At 40.0% G+C, this 21,133-nt stretch overlaps 1 protein-coding gene across 2 annotated transcripts in view; it reads right to left on the bottom strand.

The window, feature by feature from the left end:
- The window catches only part of CDCA7L (cell division cycle associated 7 like), a 162,643-nt gene that overhangs the window by 124,233 nt on the left and 17,277 nt on the right, over window positions 1–21,133 (bottom strand). For both annotated transcript variants that reach the window (XM_072964874.1, XM_072964875.1), the window contains exon 2: window positions 6,811–6,877. In XM_072964874.1, the coding sequence (XP_072820975.1) occupies window positions 6,811–6,858 (48 nt within the window). In that variant the 5' untranslated portion in view covers window positions 6,859–6,877. The remainder of the gene's footprint in view (window positions 1–6,810; window positions 6,878–21,133) is intronic.

Raw genomic sequence — 21,133 nt, 5'->3', positions numbered from 1 at the left:
CACAGAGATGTCACAGTCCATCAGATGGACTGCTAGGAAGAGAGTGATGCAAATCACAGTGATATTAAAAAAAAAAAAATGACTTTTATTTTTGCAATAGAAGCCCTTTTGATTCATCCGTTATTTTGTGAACAGTGCCACCGGCTTCTACTAACAGAAATCCAACTTGTTTCTAAAGCTTAAAACAGGTTCGAGTAGCCTGAAAAAAAAGAAAGAAAAAGAAAGAAAAGAAAAGATATAAAAGAAAAGAAAAGAAAAGATGTAAAAGGATGACAAGAAAAGCCGTGTAGTCTGAGACTTTATACCTTGGGCCCTCTGCCTACTAGGCCCCACACCCTGCCAGCTGGGATGGGAAAAGGTTGCATTCTTTGTGGGACTGGAGGCATCACTCAGGTTTCACTCCCAGTGTCAATCCCACTGGCTTTCTTTGGACTGAGAGCCCTAGCAGATAAGGGGACCAATAGCGTTTGGTTTCAAGTGTCTTCTGAGTCTTTCGTAGCAACACTGTGGGGATGCAGGAGGACAGCCTGGTACTAGGAGTGCTCCACCAGCCCTCTCCTTCCCTTACCAGCAAGAACAAAGCTGAACAGGGGCTCATACCCAGCACCTCTTTCTTCCCTCTCTCTGGTAATCCTGATTTGGGCTTCAAACTCAATTGTCATGCCCTGGTAGGCAGCTAGGAAAAGCTCCAGAAGAGGATCTGTGTGGTCTGTGCACACAGAGAAGCTGTGCAAGGCGGGGAAGAGGAAGTCCACTGGCCCGGCTCTGGTACCAGCCCCTCAAGACCCCCACCCTGCCCAAGACTGGGGTTGTATTCGGCCTTCCTGGACACCCAGAGGAAATTTAGTGTCCACAGCCTCCCTCCAGCCCTGACACACTGCAGAAAATAGAATGCATTACAAGGAGTAAAAGGAACAACATTCCTCAGTCAAGAAAATTTGAACTCTGTGAAGTTCCCTTTGGGTAAGGCCAATGTTCTCAGTCTGGGAACCCTCTGCAAATGGCTCCAACAAGAAGATATAATTAACAAGGAGAAGATATAATAAACAAGAAAACAATATAATAACCCATTCTTGTCAATGGACGATAAGGCATCCACTGAAAAAGGCATCTTTGCCATAGGACAATATACTATCCCTTCAACACCCCCTCCAACTATGCCCAGCCATGAGTTTACCAAAATAAGACTGGTGCCAGGCTGTCTTTGAGTTACAGGAAGAGAGCACAGATTTTTAAAGTTTTCAGCAGAATGTTATTAAATTCATGCATGCTTATTGTAGGTCAATCAAACAGTTCAGAAGACTGTATAACACTCCTCTGTGTCCACCTTTGCCAAGACTATAACCACTGTTATGAAGTACGCTGTGCACCATCTCAGACATTTTCTGTGCTTATACCAACACGGATGTAATCACACCCCACATCCTATTCTGCAACTGATCCAGGCACTGTGGGCACCTTTTCATGTCAGCATATGTAGATTTATCTCATTCGTTCTAACATCTACAGAGTGCTTCAGACTGTGGGTGCATTTAAACTTATTTAAACCAATCTTCTACTGAAGGACAGTTACGTTACTTCCAATTTTCTTAATCTACTGAAAATGACATGGCACTGAAAATTCTTGTACATACATATATCTTCATGCGTTTGTGTGAGTATAATTGCAGGGTAAATTCTTAAAAACAGAGTTATCAAACAGTATGATCTTTGCCAATCAGACAACTGATTCTTCTTCACATTCAATCTTATCTTACTAAATATGAGGTTGGCAAAAAACAGATTTACAGACATCGAAAACAAATGATGGTTACCAAAGGGGAAAGAGTGAGGAGGGATAAATTAAGGGTTGCAGATTAACAGACACACATTACTATGTATAAAACAGATAAACAAGGGCCTACTGTATAGCACATAGAACTATATTCAATTTCTTGTAATAACATATAATGGAAAAGTCAAAGAAAAAATATATATGTATGTATATGCATAACTGAATCACTTTGCTGTACACCTGAAACTAACATTGTAAATAAACTATACTTCAATAAAAAGTTTAAAAAAAAACCCTAAAGGTAAATAAATATGAGATTGAGAATCATTTCACATTTCAAAAACATGTACAATTTTTTTTCTGTGGCTTGTTTATAAGCTCTTTTTTTATTGATTTATAAACACTTTAATGCATGTTCATGTAGCATGTGTTAAAAACACTTTGTCACTTTTGGCTTTTTTATAATGATTTTTGCCCTAAAGAAATATTTGGTATTTACGCAAATATAACAAATCTTATCTCTAATGACTTTGGGGGCATTCGTTATGTTTGAAAAGTCCTCTCCACTCTAGTATTATGAGAATACTCTTCTATTTTCCTAGAATGTTTATGGCTCAGTTCATTTGGGATGAACTGTAGTTAAGAAGAGAGTGAGAGATCCAGCTTCATTTCATTTCCATGTGGCTAGCTATGGCCTAATACCCTTCATTTAGGGGTAATGTGACCCCTCCAGACTGTCCTCTCATAGAAAAGTATGTTCTAAGCCTGGCTGCTTTAATCACAGATCTAGGCACTAATATTCAAAGCTACATATTCATAAGTTCTGTCCTTAAATGTCAACAATCTCAACTTAACATAAACAAGATGTTTTAAGCTTGCTTTTAAGATTCTGGGACTTTTCAGTTCTGCTGGTGCTGGTCTGCCTCTGGGTTCAAGATTGGAACACTGCCCACACTCTCCCATTCAGTGTGCTGAAATGCAAAAAGTTCCGGAAGCCCACAAGGTTTTGTTTTAATGTGCTTTTGAATTCGTAAAACCTAAACCTAACCATCATGAAGCTATTTATAGTCTCTATTCTCCTTAGTCTGAATATCTACCCCTTTTCCTTCAGATCTCAATATAGAGAATGCACAGTATGGTACTCTTTTAAAATGGAAAAGAGTATGAACTTCAAAAACTAAATTGGTCCTAAGCATTTTGGAAAGGGAACTGTGGTTCTGGTAAGAGTCATTCATTGTCTCCCATGAGAAAAATGTTTGCCAATAAAAAGAGAAGAACAGAGTGTTGTGAGAGTTAAAGGAAAGCAGGAAAGAGAGGGTGGAGACCTGAGTTGAAAGGAGGAACTGCTTTCATGGACGACTCTTCCTGTTCACAGCTGCCCGATTACTATCAATCAGACCTTAAGCTCAGTGATACGGAGTCTGAGATTTTATTAGGTGAATAGCAGTCAGGAAATCACTCAGATCCATTGCAAACAAAACAAACCTGAAAGGCCTTAAGATTTTGAATACCTTCAATATGAAAAAAGAAGAGACTAATAAAATAACATTGTATTTCTGCCTTTCTTCAAGGCTCTCGCAGTACTTCCTGGTTCTCTGATGAGGTTTTGTTACTGTCAAAGGATCAGTCCTGGAGATAGACCCTCCCAGACACATGCTGCATAGGTTCTAGAGCTCCCTCAGCTATGGGTGTCTGATCTAAAGGACCAGGAATAAAGCAGGCAACTGGCCTTCTGTTAGCTGAAACCAAACAGAAGTAAACACAGTCACCTCTCAGTATCTGCAGGGCACCCCCACAGACACCAAAATCCAAGGATGCTCAAGTCTCTTATATAAAATGGTGTAGTGCAATGAATACAGTTGGAAGGAAAGACCTGAAAGTTCTCCACTGTGGTTGTACACTAGAGACATCTAGAGTTGTATTTTAAAAGGATGGACTGCAGAGACACTTCTCCCAAAACTTGACTATGATTAGAATCACCTGGAGGGCTTACTAAGATAAAGAGCTGGGCCCCACCCTCCGAGGGTCTGATTCAGCAGGTCTGGGGTGGGGTGGACAATGGACAACTCTGACAAGTTCCCAGCTGTCACTGTGCCGAGACTTCACTTTATGCTCTTTATTTAATAAGTATGTGGAGCAATTAGGGTATTGTTCATTTTTCAGAGTTCCCAGGATGATTCAAACATGCATCCAGGCTGCAGAACCCCTGAGCAAGGCAGGGAGCTTTCCCCATGCATCCCCGACCAATACAGCCCACGTTTTTCTCCCCAACAGTAAGGAGATAGTCCTCTGTATCCTTCAAGTCATCAGTACCTTATCTGAGGTGCTAAGGTTCTCTCTACAGTTCTAGAGGAAGCAGCAAAATTACTTTTTTGAAGAGAAATATTTTCCAAGTACCAGATCAGTGGGTGATATGATTGGGAATAGCTTTGGAAATATTAGGGAAAATCTAATTTAAAACATCCTTTTTTTTTTTTTGCTTAGAAGCATAAATAAATTGGAAACATAAGAGAAAGTCAAGTTCCTCATAAAATGGATAAAGAAAATTTATAATGGGCTATTGCTTAAGAGCCCACTATAATTTGAAGCCTATCTCTGTGCAAAAGTAAATTTTGCTCAAAGTTGCAATGAAGGAGAAACTCCAGAGACTGCACAAATGATACCCTTAGAAAAGAAATTACGTAGTGATGATTGTCAGTTCATTTCTGGAAACCCAATAATCTACTCTTACGAAAAACCTTTTAATAGAATCGTAAAGATGAATGTCAAGGGTGAGTGAGGCACTTGCTTTGTTTGAAATTTCACGTTAACCCACGATTTTGTTTCTCTTATTCCTCACTGTTGGAAGAGGCAGGCGACATCCTGCAGCATGCTAATGCACTCCCTAGCAGTCTGTGACACTAGACTGGTTTGATTCTCCCTTATCTGTTGATTTTTTTTTTTAATAGTTTCTGGCAACATGGCTTGGCTCTGGGATAATAGTCACTTGGTACTGCCAGAAAGAAATCGGGAATTTTCTCATCTGCCTTTGTTTGTTTTCCAAACCCGCTTCAAGGACATGTGGAATTGATTCTGATGGACCATGAAGGCGGAAGGTAGAGAATACAGACTTTGCTGAATGAAACAGAAGAAAAGGAAAGAAGTCTCCAGAATGAATCAATACCACAGGACTAGTTCATTTCTGTGCCAGCCTACTTATTTATATGCTATGGCAAGCCTTACCAAGTCTGCTATACATTATATTTCACTGCTCTGCAGTCTGCACTCAGGTGAAAATGCCAGCTCTCCCACACATTAGCAAGAAGACCAAGAACAACAACAAAGATTGATGTCTGGCTTTACAAGGAAAGACTGAATTTAACTTTAGTAGTCAGGGCAGGAGTGCCCCTTCATTCCTTCTCTAATGTAGCTATATGCTCAAGACCCTGGGGTTGACTCCATTCCTTCAGTTGGTTGATTTACGAGACAGTGTTTCACCAGCAAGTGAAAACAGGCTTATCAAGTAGTTTTATTTATTTGGACCTGAAATACCTAAAAACCTCAGAGACAGGGGAATTTGGTGTTTATCTGCTTTTCAGCCTTTACCTGCCTTCTTAGAGGGTAACACACAGGTCCATGTACCGTGGGGCAGAAGATAGGGCCAGCATTGCTAACAGGTTATCCTAAGTCCCTCATTGGGTGGCTAGCCATCTATGCACAGGATTTCCTTTTACCTGCCTCCCCCTATATGAGGGTCATTTTGCCCCTCATACCAACTCTATTACATGGCTAGGAAGTGAAAGTGAAGAAGGTAAAATGCAAACTGTCAGGTTTGCAATTTGCTGGTTGGAGGCAGCATAAAGTAAAGCTTGACTGTAGGAAGTCAAATTACAGTGTGATGACAGAGCAGAGCTCTGGCGTCCTACCCCTTCTGAGTTACCACATTCTATGGAACTTTCACTATCTTGACTCAAAGGTCCCCATAAAGCCCTAGGGGGTCTGATGGTGAGAAGATAGTGAGGTTTTCCCTCTCAAATCCCTTTGGTTTCTCTCCTTGCTACCCACCCATCTTGACATGCTGTGAACTGGGCTGAAAGTCAGGAATTAGGATGCTCCCTTCTCCGAGTCTTCAAAGCCATTAGAGGCCACCCTACTAGGGAGTCATCCTTCCCATCAGAGTCCACAGCACCTCCCATCTCTTACATTATCTTAGAAAGCCCTCTGCTCTGACCTTCTGTCAACTTCCAGGCTTCTCCTGGCTGAGTGGAATCCAACAGATTCCTAATTCTCTGTTTTGTGTATCTTCCCAGGCTTTCTCCCCATTAGCTCAGGTTGTAACCCTCAAAGGGCTGCGACTTAGTTTACTATCATATTCACCTGGATATATATCATAATAGGTCTGCTTCTTCTTTTAGACAAAAATCTAGAGTCAACCCTGAATAATGTATCATTTGTGATAGCTAAAAATGATGCTTGCTGCTTAGTGTACAGAACCCAGAACTTCCAACTAAGATGGCTATTTGAGACATAATAACTGCTGAGGGAGGAGAATCGAGCAAAAGGAATGCATATAAATCAGCCAGGAAAAGACCAACAACCCAAAAGTAAAAGGGGCAGAAGGAGAGGAAAAGATCATTAAAAAAGGGAAAACTTGAAGTACCAATCAACATTTGAGGAAACTCAACCTCACTAGTAATCAGGGAAATCAAAATCAAACCACCATGAGATTAGCAACAATTAAAAAGTTTGATCATCTAAAATATGGACAAGGATGGGGGATGGGGGGAAAGGAATACTCTCAGGTCCTGCATGTAAGCATGTAAACTGTCCATCTACATGGAAGAGGAAACAGCAATGGGAAGGGAAGGTGACGGTGCACTTGACTTATAGCCCAACATTTTCCCCCAAAGCATACATCCTAGAGAAGGTCTTGCAAATGCACCCAAGACATTGTTCACAAGGATGCTCATCAAAACACTGTTTGTAATGGCAGAAAGGGAAACATTCTAAATGTTTATCAATAGGAAACAGAGAAATAAACCATAGTATATACTCACATAATGGAAGCATCCACAGCATTTAAAATGAATGATCCCAAGATTCATGTCTCAATAAGAATAATTCCTGAAAAAAACAAAGGAATACAATACATCTAGAGTTTAACAGCACACAAAGTAGCACAGAAATATGTGTACTATTTCTAAATACATGTCTATGTAGTCGAAGTATTAAAATACAGATGGAAAAGGGAAACATTAACATCAGTATTGATACGGTGGTTACCTCTAGAGAGACTGGGAGATGGAGACACCGAAGGCTGCAATGGAAGCTTCAACTACATCCAAAAGATTGTATTATTTTAAAAAACAAAGCAACATGGCAAGATGTGTATGTTTATTAAATATGGGTGGGCATAGATTTGGGTGCTTTACTGTGTATCTGAAATATTTCTCTTTTTAAATCATTATCATCATAGTAACTTCCATTTAAGTCAAAAATGGATCTTTTAACCTCTTAATATGTTGGATGAAACTAACAACTAAATTCTGAGTTTCTTCTTCCCTTCTGGTTCTTGGGCCTCTTCTCTGCGGCTTTTCCATAAAGCACAGGATAAAACCCAAAGTCGTAAAATGGACAAGTTGGACACACAGAGGACTTGGGACCAGCAAACATCTCCTCAGGCTGGGGCTACAAGTCAGGGCTGAGCTTCCAGAAAGCTCTTTTTGTTTCATTCTCCTTTAAATGCTACATAGGAAGAAACAAAAGGAGATGCCCCCCATAGCTTTAAGTCAAACCCTTAATTTTATTTGAATATAGTTTTTTTTTGTCATTTAATTACTGCCATTTTTTCTTTTCTCCTTTTTTTTAAAAAGCTTCCTGACTGCTGTGTAATTTTTGCATCTATGCAGATTAGACTGAAAGTCCAGGAAGACCCAGCCGCATAATTAAGGACAGGACAGAATTTCCCACTTTACACCCATCTTCCCCCATTTAAAAGATGACATTTTCCGTTTTCTAATCATACACTGTTGACTTTCAGGTTTTCACTTTAGACAAATATTTTCTGCTGAAAACCTGCTGCAGTGAATTTGCAGACTTTCAAGTAAACACGGATTTGAGTTGACCAATCATCTCCAGAACTCACTGGCATTTTTGTTGCAGGTCCAATTCTAGGAAGTAACAGTGGGGACAATACAAGAAATTTCTCCCTCATTTGGGGCCCTTCCTTGAGAGCTTTTGTAGGACTTCAAATTAGAACTTATTATAGATTTGGAAAGACCTCCTTGCTGTACCTGGATGTCTTTTGTTGCCTCCCTGGCCTTAGAGGCTAAAATACTTTGAGATATAGATGCAACAACAATGGGTTATCAGTATCTAGAAAACAGGTGACACACCTAAATTTGGGAATTGAGGAAAGTTTGATACAGGGACTGTTTACAAAGATGCTATCAGGGTAAAGGAGACCATAAGACTAGTGACTGGGGCTGTTACTACCCCCAGGCTTCAACAGGCAAGGCATGTGGGGATAGTGGTCTAGCCAGAGAGGTGTCTGGAAAGGCTGCTGGTAAGAGCTGTGACAAAAGTGGTCTACAGGGAAAAGGTTGGGAAATAAATACCTCAAATCACTTTCTTCCCTCCCTCCATTCTCTTATAGGTGCTCCCCATTGGCCAAGCCCAACTGGAACCAAAAGGCAGAGAAGCTCATTGATTTCAGGTCAGCCTTCCAGAGCAGAGAGTAGAGCTAACAGGGAGAGTAGATTTCCAGCACACCAGCCTATCCAGAAAAGGTCTATGAATGCACGTGTCTACATGCTTAACATTTCCCACAGACTAATATGCATTAGAAATTATCCCAAGGATAAGACATTCTCCATGTGGGTGGTTGAGGCAGTCAAGTTCCTCAGGCAATTTACATATTATTGGGAGATGCTCTGATTCCCAAACTATTTCACTAGCGGGGCATAACAGTCAACCGCCTCAAATTATGCTTTGAGGGTATAAATAAAGACGCTTCATCACAGGAAGGGGCAACACCTTTTGCACCGACTAGGAGTGTAATAAAACAAGAACAAATGCGAATGGCTATGATAATAGCTGCTTTCTGACATCAAGAAGACTTCTTTTTTTTGTACTTTCATGTTTTGTAGAGCATTAATGGTGATTTTTCTATTGACAGAGATGTCTGGATCATCAAAGAAAAAGTGTATTATGTTTTCTTCAATGCTCAGATTTAGTAAAACTTATAGGTATTAACTAGGGTACATTATTAAATTTGAAAAAAATTGACTGGCTGAAAAATATATTATTGCCATGTCAGAGCTATTACTAAAATGAGCAAAGGCACAATTCTTGTTCTCCAAGATAAAAACAAATGGTCCTATTCTGCTAACTAGGAAAGTTAATATTCTAGACACAGGTGGAGGCATAATCACAGCCACACCCTAAGCACTATCTACACCCCGTGACTGGTCCTGCCTGAGCCCTTTCCCACTTAAACCTCCTCCTTCCTGCAGTTAAAGAACATAATACACATGTTTCGTGCTTATCGGCATCCTGGCACATAGTGAGTGCTCGATAAATGCCAACAGTAGTAGTAGTAGTTGTAGTGGTAGTAGTAAAAAAAATTTTAAATAATTACAAAGAAAGTTCATAGAGCATTCAGAAAAAGAAAGTTCAGTTTAGTTAGAAAACCCAGAAAATGTTTTATCAAGAAATTAACATTTGAGATGACCATTAAAAATGAGCAATTCTAACAACTGAAAAAGAGAGTGAAATTGGCACAGTACAGGGTCAAGGGAATGGCATTTGTGAAGTTAATAATCTGGGTCATAAATGAGATTCATGTACATTTGTCATATGCTTGGGCTAAAAGATTTTGGACTTAATTAGGTTAACACTGGAGAGCTATTGAAGGAATTGGGAGGGGATGGCAATAATAATAATAATAACAACAAGCAGCTAACAATTACTGAGCACTTCTTATGTATCAGGCACTGTTCTAAGTCCTGTGCATGTGTTAATTCATTCATTCTTACAAACATCCTATGAAAGAGTTGATTTTAATGACTGCACTGGGTTAAGTGCTACAGGTGATTTCAAGATTATTGATAACCTCTGAATTCATTTCCATACTTGCGTAGGCAGGGGCGGGGGTTTTCTTAGAATTTTGGAATGTTAGAATTGGAAATTGTTTTAAAGTTATTAACTCATTTACTCTTCACAATTATCCCATGAGGTATATCCTATCATTATATCAACTTATAGACAAAGAAACTGTAGTAGAGGGAGTAACTTGCCTGCATTCACACAGCCAGCAAGTAGCAGTACCGACGTGTATGATTTCAGGTAGTTTAACTCCAGAGCCTTCACTGTGTACCACCACTATGCTGCTCTCTCACACTTAACAAACATCCCTTGTAAACCTGTTAGTTGGCCTTAACTGAGTTAAAAACTGGGGCTACAGAGATAGCTGAGGAGCGGCTCTTGTCTTCAAGGACTCCAAGATTTCCTGGAAAGGAGTCATAGCCATAGACCATTAGAGTGATCATGATAAAAGCTACAGTGGAGGCACTCGACAGGAGTCTGGGGATTCAGAACTGGGAGTTCACTCTCTGGAGAGTTCAACATAGGTTTCCCATGGGAGGTGGCCAATAACTAGGTCAAGAAGATGGTGCACTGGTCTGACAAGGGTTGGAAGAACTCATCTGGCAGGAAAGCAACATCTGCAAAGATAAAGAGGCATGAAAGAGCATGGTGGTGCAAGAAATGGCTGGGATTGGTTATGGAGATACCAATAGCTGAGAGAATAGATTCAGAAGGTCTTAGGACTAGGTTGGCTAAGGAGTAAGAAAATGGGAGGATGGCAGGATTCTGGTCTGAGGCAGTGGAGTAGAAAGCAGGGTGAGCCACAAGGATAAGGATGGGAGACATAAAGGTTTAGAAGGAGGGAGTCTAGCAGGAAGGCCAACAATGTGAGTTCAGACACGTTCATTTGAGGTAGGCGGAGGAATTCCTGGTGGAGGTGTATGCAGTAAGCAATTGGAAGTAAGGCTCTAAGGCAAGAAAACTGATGCTGATTATGACTTCCAGGGTCTGCCATAGTTATCTGGAATATATCATATCATTTAATCATCATGAAACTTAAACAATTCCACACCTAGAGGGCAGTTTTGGGGTGTCAGTGTAGAATGTAAGGGACAAAGCCCTTGGAACTTCATGATGACATTTTCTCAGAAACAAAACAAGAATTTTGGAATTTGATCTTCCGAGGAGGAATTTGTATTAGGGAAAAGTGAAGCAAATTACTCGGGCAAAAATATTTTAGTTTTTAAAAAAAGAAAGCAATTGTACCTCAAAAGGGAAGAAGATAGTGTCTTTAATTATGGTTTGGTGCTGGCTCTGAAAGCAATTTAGGAAGACTTCCTTCCCTAGTTTCCTTAAAGTGGTATCTGCTAAGTAGGATTGCAAAATGCGGTGAATGAGACGTAGGCTTAGGTGGAGAAGAGGGAAAATAGGTCAGTGGTTTCATTTCCAGCGTAATCAGGTGCAAGTTTCTGTGAGGAGAAATTGATCTGCAGGCCCGGGATAAGGGTGAGGCAACAAAGGAACCTAGGGACGCGGAGGGTAAGGGCCCCCTTCAGTTCTGTGCCCTAGATGCCTCCCTCACACCTACCTGGTCCTGGCCCTGGTGCTCTGATTAAGAATCCTGCAGCAGCGGATTAAGTGGTAGGCGGAATTTAGTCCAAGAGAGAAGAGAATGGGACAGAGTGATCAACCCCCAGGTATTCCTGCAGCCCAGGTGTCAGGTGATGAGGACAGAGCCAGTATTCTCCACCCCACCTGAACACGGGAGCCCTGTGGAGAACTTGTAAAGAAACCAAGGCCTGGATGTCCCACTCCAGAGGTTCTGATTTCACTGGGTCTAGAGTGTGACTCAGACAACAGGTATTTTTTAACTTTTAATATTCAGATAGGGTTTTGAAAGGCTTACCTCAAAATGATGATAACTACAGGCAGAGGGAAGAGGACAACATCAGGAGGAATTAATAAAAAGGCCACATTTAGGCTAAAAGATTCTTACCTTTATGCTTGCCCTTGGAGCGGTCAACAAACCTGGTTACTACTCACAGCTCCAGGCTCATTGTTAAAACTAAAGCTATTGATCTTCCTGTTCCTACTTTATTCCAGTAATCAAAAGCTATAATCATGCTTGGTCTCTGAGTTGCTCTCCAGGGAGAAGGTCACAGAACTGTAACCTTACAGAGTAGGCTAAATACCAAGACCACACCTTGGGCGCTCACATAACAGAGGAACCTTTGTGCAGACTCTTGAAAATGAGTCAGCAATGGCTAGAACAGGACAAAGGGGTTAACATGATGTAAGAGTGGATAAAAGCAGGTTGAAAACTGCTTATTATAAATACGTAGGCAACATTCAAAAGATAATCCAGTTATTTCCATGAATACCAGATCTGGGCTGTAAACTACAGAACGCAGGAGAGAATACAATTGTGAAGTAAGTACAGTTCAAAAGCAGAGAATTTCCAGCAAAAATAAAAAGGAGAAACCCACCCTCCTTTACTTTCCATCTTCATGGAAAGTTTTATTTTATTTTATTTTTTTTGCCCCCTTCGTTCTCTCCTAGTCTCCTGACACCCTCTAATTAGCGCTCTCATCTCTGCCTCTGGCACCGTGCTTGCTGTAGGTGGCTGGCGTGACATCGGATGCCTGCCCCTGCAGTGCTACTAGGCACCCTGCGGCGCACAAACAAAAAACCCAGAAAGCCTGACCCAACTATTTTCCTATGAATAGAACGTGCTTTCTTTATCAAGATAAAAGGTGTTTGTGTGTCTATTTGCATAGAGATGTGCTATACATACAAGCATAAATATAGGGGACTTTGTGCATGTGGACTGCATGTGAGTTTCTTAGTCTATTTAAAAAGGTTCGGGGTCAGAAATATTTCAGTGTGTCCTCAAATAGGATTGGAAACTCCTGAAAGACTAAACATTTGTCCTCCATATTTGAAAGACTAGAAGAAAAGAGTGAAATTTTCTAAGAAGTAAGCCAGAAGTGAGTGAAACTTCCTTCATCTTGAGGTTAAAGAAGTGTGCCATAAACAGTTAACCCTCTCTTTCTTCCAGCTTCTTTAATGACATCTTAAGGTGGAACTTCTTCCTCTGCCTTGGAGACAGAAATCTGCACGCATCCCTGCACTTCCTGTCCTCTTTCACCTCCGTAGGATCCAATGAACTTATTTTCCATGACCAGATATCCGATTAGCATACATCGAGTGACTACCAAGGGCTGAACATCCCACATCATTGAGCAAAGGGCATGTCACATCTCACTGAGGTTTATTGTTCAGAGAGCTGTATCACCATCTCACTGTGAGTGCAGAGACACTGAAAGATGATGATGGCAGATATACAAAAGAGATAAACAAAGTCCTACTGTATAGCATAGGGAACTATATTCAATAGCTTCTAATAACCTATAATGAAACAGAACATGAAAAAGAATATATATATATAATATACATGCATAACTGAATCACTACTCTGTACACCAGAAACTAACAACACTGTAAGTCAACTATACTTCAATTAAAAAAAAATTTTAAAAAGATAATAAAATCCATTTCTAGCAAGAACTAAGTCAGTTTAAGTGAGAGTCTTCCACCTCCATGTCTGATCACCCTCTGTATCCCAGCAGCTCCTCAGCCTCCACTCCCCCCCCAGGTGATGTCCCATCACCCTGGCCTATCTGCAGCAAGAATCCAGTTAGGTTGGTTTAGCCAAAAGTCATCTTACTCTGGTATTTTCTCTTAGCAATTTCTACCCATGACAACCCCCTGACAACCCTGCTGCTTAGCTATAAATTCCCACTGGCCCACACCATATTTGAAACTAAGCTTAGTTCTATACTGAGACTCCTTTTCCCCTATTGAAATAGCCCTGAATAAAATCTGTTTTTACCTCTATATCTACGGTCCAGCTCGGTTTTTCTTTAACAGGTACATGTGTATGCATGTGTTTATATCTATATGTATACATAGAGCTACACTTAACTTACAATGACTGCCTCTCAGGGAGAAAGACCTTTGCCTTGTAAGCATTTTAAAATTACCATTCTGAACTAAAATGAGTGACTGAAGCCAATAAACTTCTCAACAAATTTAGCAAGGAATCATCTAGACACGAGAAATTTTATCTCAATACTTAACTGCATTCACTGACTTCTGTAGTATAAAAAAATGTCAGATATAACTCATTTTTGAAAAACCAATCTGAAAACTCCCCTTTCTGCTGAAAAAAAGGGACAGGGACTTAGAAAATATTATTGAAAAGTGGGAAAGTTTCTGAAATTACCCAGGATGGATGGCAAAGTCTTTGTTTGCCTCACACCTCCCTCCTTTTCGACCTTCCCCACTGTGGAGCTTGACTGTATCCAAATGTTTAGACCATTTCATGAAAGAGCTGGAGGGGAGGCCTGGGTACAAAGGAAAACAGGGAGATCCCCTCTGGGACTAGGAAGACCACTCGAGTCAGTGGGAAGATAAAAGACTACTGACTGGGGCTATGGAGTGCTTGCTACCTCCTAGGAAGAGACGCTTCTACTGATGCTGCAGTCTGAACTGCACCTATATTCTTAAATTTAAATAATTTAGAGGAAAAATACTTCCTGTTCATTCTCTCCTCTGAGTCCCCATCTGCAGGAATATTCTAACAGAAAAGCTGACTCCTCAAAACTTCAGAGGATCTGGGGGCTGAGGGGATATGGAAACAAGTCCAGCCTGTGTAAGCAACAATAAAAATAGTGACATTCATTCTCTCTCTCTCTTTCAAACGATGAACCAGCTGGGCCTGCTAACATTTTCCTGGACCCTATAGCTTTAAAGGACAAGCCCCAAAGCCCAGGCCTAAGATTAGCATAGAATCATAGGATACTTGCTTCTTTTAAAAATCTGCCAGGCCAAGGCAATGGTAATTGTCAGCATTCATAGGTAGGTCTCGTCTATCACTGACTGGCTACATTAGGATGATTCTAGTTTTATTTTAAGTAGCAAACGGATAGAGATTTTCATGTGACTCAGAGAATGACACAATTGTTAGTTAATAACCCACATTGGAAGACAATTAAACACAATTTTCCAGACATGGCTCAAGATACACCTACCAATGGGTAAAGAAAACATGTCTGGGAGAAGGCTTGTGGTAAGTCAAGAAAGCAGATACAAAATTCGGTAAAACTTTCCTGTTCACCAGTGTCTTCCAAGAAAAGTGCCTGCCTGGCATGATGGACTGGTACTTAGGTGCCACAAAAATTATTTACTAAACAAGTAAACAAGTGATTTAAGCTACAGAAAAATGAATTGGGAAAAAATATTGGAAAGAAAATGCCTGTATGTTAATAGTGTTTTCCTGTCTCATTTGACTTTTTTGTGCTCTTTGTACACATTTTCTACAATAAGCAAGTATTATTTTTATAATTTGAAAAAAAAGAATAACAAAAACAAACAAGGTCATTTTGTTTTCTAATTCCTCAGTTTGTCCCATCTGAAGCCTCTGAGGTCGTTTTCCCTCTAGCTGGAGATTAGTTTTATACTTTATCCTAAGAAGGAATATTTTTTTCCAATATTGAAAATACAACTGTAAGGGGAAAAGATTCTCTTTGGCTAGGAAAGCTTAAGACAAACCAAGCAAGTTAAGATAGAACTTAACAGAAAACTACAACTGGGCTTGACAACAACCTACTAGGAGCAAATAAGTAAACTGAGAAAAATCTGTCCATAGAGTAGGAAATGACAATACTTCAGTAGGTTAGTGGTTCCCCTGCCATTTATGTTATTATCATTGCAGATTGAAAACTGGGAGGGCTGATAAAACTTCGCAGGCTGTCTGAGATCATCTGAGCGTTAATTTGCAGCCGTTCATTCCATCACTCCTGCATTGGCATCATCAGCTTGTCAATCACAGTGCCTTTGCCTGAGGCTGGTTGAGGTTCAGGTCAAACTTGTGGCAAATAAAAGACTCCTGAAGTTCCTCCAGTCTTAAAAGACTTGGCAAATTGTCCTGACTTTTACTTATGTAAAAGAATCTCTTTAGTCACAAAACATAAGGCATTCAACATCAGAGCTCCCCACTGATCATCTGAAATGTCCTTGAGGGGACCATATAGGACAGCTTCAGCAGGTTCTGGAGAGCAAGACCATCAAGAGGTACTGGGGAGGAGAATCTTTCATCTGCCTAATATGCGCTGTATTTACATTTGTCTATAAAATCTCAAAATCCTTTCATAGCATTAATCACCTCGACCTCCAGAACTACCCTTTCAAGTAAATTTGGTGGAGTGCATCACCCTCCTTTTACGGTTGGGTATCCTGAGGACCCCAGAGATGGAGTGACTTACCAACCTTTACCCTGTAAACTAGGAAGCTTGGAACTGGGTTTAGTTTCCTTTCCAAATGCCACACTGCCTTTCTATGCCCTGCAGGAATTTCAAGAGCTGAAACGCTTATACCTATGGCACTGAGATACTCCAAACATCATTGGCATGAAGTGAATAGTCCCCAGTAACTGATCCAATTTGACGTGTACATGGGCAAGTAATTTCCTGTTCGACATCATCATCATTAGCATCCAACAATTAAAGTTCTTGTCCCTTTAGCCCAGAAAAGCCGGTAGAGAAGCTGTTCAGGTAGTTCTGATCCAAATTTCACTGATCCAAGAGGCTTGGTTTTTCCATCTAAGGTTCAGTAAAGCATACATGTAATTGCCCATGGAGGGACACTGAATTGCTGGCCCTTCTGAGGTTTTCTGGCCACCATGGGTTGTCCTGTTCAGACCGTCATCTGGCAGCTGCAGCTTTCAAGCAATTACCCGTGGCCACTTAGTGACAGTATTAGGAAAGTTAAGCTGGGATTGTTCCCAATTTGTAATTTACCTCTCGATAAAAAATGAAAGTTAGAAAGGAAGCTAGTTTGGCTGCAGCCTCTAAGTGTTTTTGAAAGACACAGCTGGGGCAGGTGGGTGTGAAGGAAGCCATCTGACTGAGAACTTGGATTAGCTGGAGATGCTGGGGGAGGATTTCGAGGCAGCCCCAGGAGCTGTTTTCAGAGGGCAAAGGAGCTACTAGTTTTAACAGGGAGAAGTGAACAATTTGTGCTAATCCAGAGGGTGCCTCTCTTTTATGGATGCTCAGACTAGGCCCTGTGATCTCTGCCCTTTTCAAACATATTTTCTTTACTCTCCTTTGATAATGCATCTGAAACCTGGGGCCAACAATGTAAACACTTAGGACTCTATTGTGTAATTCTTATTGCTGAATGTGACCATTTCAGACACTCTAACTGAAAGAAAGTCAGCTCTATCTTAACTTTTAATCATGTCAGTTGCTTATTTGTTTTAAAAATTCTTTCTCATTCAAAGAACTTTATAATAACTGTAATAAAAAGAAAAGAAGGAAGTGAGGGGGAGAAACCATCCCCCCATGCTACTACCTTCGCTTTCACTTTCCCTCCATTACATTCATTTCAGGGAATTTTTTTTTAAATTTTTCATTAAACTACAGTAAAAAAAAAAAAAAACCCAAAATGTTGAAAATTCAAAAAAGAAGAATTTTAATTATCCAATTGTACAAATTGCATTTAAATATGAAAAGAGTGTATGTGTGTGTATAACTAAACCGCCATGCTGTACACCAGAGACTCACACAACACCGTCAATCAACTATATTTCAATTTTAAAAAGATTAAAAAATACAGGGGCAAGGCACTACCATAAATCAAGAAATAAAATGTATTTTCAGAGCACTCTCAGAAAAAAAAGTTTTCCAGGAAAGATGCTGAATTACTTCCTGGGACGGGGTTTCAGCACTACAGCCATGATAAGGTGGCTGGCTTCTGGAAGGTGACAACTGTTTTGAACCTGAGTGAATCCCAGAAGGACCCCAGGAGTCCTCAGCTGGCGAATGTTGAGCCACTTCCCCACCCTATAGCACTGCACGTTTTCCCACCTCGTATGGCTCTTTTCCAAGAATTTCTGACATTGGAAATTAGCACAGCTTCTTATAATTTAAGCAAGACTTAATTTAAACAAATGGTTCCATTACCATCTGGGAAAGGCCTGGCAGACAGCTGGAAAAACCCGTGAAAATGTTTAGTCTGTTTTGCTCTACATTTCCCTAATATTTTGCTCTGTGTCTCTTTCCAGTTAGCAGCTATTACTGGGCCTTCCTCGTCCTCCTTGCCCACTTTCACCTGTTCAGCTTAAGTTTCTGTACTTCTTCTCTGTCTCAGTTTCCCTCTCTCTTGATTTTTCTCTTCCTTCCCTGTCTGATGGGCTCCTGGTGCAGTGTGCAGCATATCCTCATAGGTTTAATTTTTTCTTTCTTTCTTTTTTTTTTTTTTTTGGTGGGGGCAGGTAATTAGGTTTATTTATTTATTCTTAGAGGAGGTACTGGGGATTGTACCCAGGACCTCATTCATGCTAAGCATTCACTCTACCACTTGAGCTATACCCTCCTCCTTCTCAGGCTTATTAAGAAAGGTTCCTGCAGGAGGTATTCTGTTCTTGTTCACCTTGAGCAGTAGAATTTTAATCCACAGGTAGGGGAGGGTCAAAAGTGATGACTTGGAAGGAGAAATGAAATCACAACCAATTATAAATTTTTAAAAGCTGTCAGACACCAAAAGCAAAGGCAACAGAAGTAAAAACAAACAAGTGGGGCTACATCAAACTAAAAAGCTTCTGCACAGAAAAGGAAATCATCAACAGAATGAAAAGGTAGACTGCCGAATGGGAGAAAATATTGGCAAATCATGTATCTGCTAAGAGGTTAACAGCCAAAAGGCTATGTTAAGGACTCCTGCAACTCAATCGCACAAAACCAAACAATTTGATTAAAAAATGGGAAGAGGGTCAGAACAGACATTTCTCCAAAGAAGACATGCAGATGGCCAACAGGTATATAAAAATGTGCTCAACATCATCAGGGAGATGCAGATCAAAACCATAATGAGGTCACCTCACACCTATTAAAATGGCTATCATCAAATAGACAAGAAACAATCAGTGTTGAGGAGAATTTGGACAAAGGGGAATCCTTGTGCTCTGTTGGTGGGAATGTAATTTGGCGCAGCCACTGTGGAAAGGAGTATGGAGGTTAATCAAAACATAAAAAACTGAAGTACCATAGGATCCAGCAATTCCACTTCTGGGTATTTATCTAAAGAAAACAAAAACACTAACTGAAAAAGGTATCTGCACCCACATGTTTATTGCAGCATACTGACAAAAGCCAAGACATGGAAAACACCTTAGTGCCCATAGATGGAGGAATAGATTTTAAAAATGTGGTATATACATATATACAATGGAATATTATTCATCCATAAAAAGGGGAAATCTTGCCATTTGAAACAACACAGATAGACCTTGAGGGCATTATGCTAAATGAAATAAGTCAAACAGAGAAAGACAAATATATGATCTCACTTAGAGGCGGAATCTTAGAAAAGAAAAACAAACTCAGATCCAGAGAAGAGATTGACGGTTGCCAGAGGTAGGGGTTGAGGGTGGGTAAAACAGGTGAAGGGGGTCAAAAGATACAAACTTCCAGTTACAAGATAAGTAAGTCCTGGGGACGTAGTGTACAACATGGTGACTATGGCTAGTAATACTGTGTTGTATATTTCAAAGACGCTGAGAAAGTAGACTTTAAAAGTTCTCATCACAAGAAAAAGAAATTCGTAAGTATACATAGTGATGAATGTTAACTAGGCTTGTGGTGGGGGTCATTTTGCAATATGTACAAATATGAAATCACTATGTTGTACCCCTGAAACTAATATAATGTTACATGTCAATTATATCTCCATAAAAAAATTAAAAGCTGACAAACATCACAAACATGACAATCTAGAAACACAGCATTACATAATTATTAAAACAATAAACATATATATATAAACACACACAAACACACACACATATATCTATTAGTTAACTGACCAATCCACCATTATTTTTTCCTACATTTTTGGTGGTGCACTTTCTAGGTAATAATGATTTTTGTAATATCAAATAGAAGCAACTCATTTACTCTTAATGCAATATAAATTTTTAGGATTGTTGTCAAATTTAGGAAAACTTCTATTAAGTCTTGTTTCAAGAGTAAGTCTTAAGATTTCAAGGTAGTAACAATTTTAAATACTATAAATTGAAGACATTTACAAATCAGTTTGTCATAGATGTTCTTATTGTGGTGGCCCATTATGATTTAAAAAAATTTTTTTTTGATCTCCGACAGGATAAAACCTCCACTTTGACCCAGCATCAATGAGAACTAAATCTTCTACTTATAATATTAAAGTTCTGATGATTGCACAAAGTTTATACAAACTAGCTTCTGGCTTTGTACATTTCAAATCTATTTCTCCTTCATTACATACATACTTTGGTATTGGGCATCTTTGTTTTACAATGCTGGGTGAGGAAACACGGTAGACCATAGGGATATTCATAAAAGCCTTTTCTCACACTGGGACAATTAGCATAACTGAGCATAACTTATTTCTACAGGAAAGAATTGGAACTAAATAAATACATCCCATGAAATCCAAATCAAACGTACGTGTGATTCAACTTCCCCTTAGCTGGATCCCCCAAATGACTGCCGCCACGTCTAATGTCACCAGATGTAAAGTCACTGAAGAAGAAAAAGAATGGTTTTAACTGATTACAGTTAAAATAGCTTATTTTTTCCAGCTTTACAAGAACCTGTGACATGTGAACACATTCCCAGGTTACACCCAGGACCTTGGAAGAAGCCATATAAATGCAAACCTCTGCACCTTCAGCTTTACCTATTTCACTATGGTCTGCCTCTACTATAGGAAAAGTTCAACTTGGGTTTTTTTGGAAGTGGAGAAAAATTTTCAGAATGACAGAAAACTTATTCTGTAGTGAGGACTCAATTCAGGTGCCTTTACGTATTTCTGCAGATAAAAATCCTAAGCTTTGTCCAGTGGCTGTCTGTACAAACGCAGCTGCTAAGTCAAGTTTCAGACCCACAGACCATGAGAGGCACACGTGACAGTGCAGGGAAGGGGTGCTCACTGGACCAAGGACCTGGTGGAGCAGAGCAAGTGAGAACCACTTCAGTTCGACACCAGACAACTCCAGCCCTGCTCTGGGGCCCCAGCATTACCCAAGATGTGGAAATAATCACCATCTGATCTTCAGCCAGCAATTTCTTTCAAAAGCAAACAAAACCAACAAACAAAACAACAATGAAAACTTCCACATTTCTTGTACCTCCATCTCACCCCAAAATCCTCATCTTTTCTTTGCCTTAACACAGCCAACAGGAGAAAGGA

This window comes from Vicugna pacos, chromosome 7, assembly GCF_048564905.1.
Source record: "Vicugna pacos chromosome 7, VicPac4, whole genome shotgun sequence".
In the NCBI taxonomy this organism is placed as follows: Eukaryota; Metazoa; Chordata; class Mammalia; order Artiodactyla; family Camelidae; genus Vicugna; species Vicugna pacos.
The sequence above is the reverse complement of the archived record's forward strand: the minus strand, read 5'-3'. Positions and strand labels throughout refer to the sequence as shown.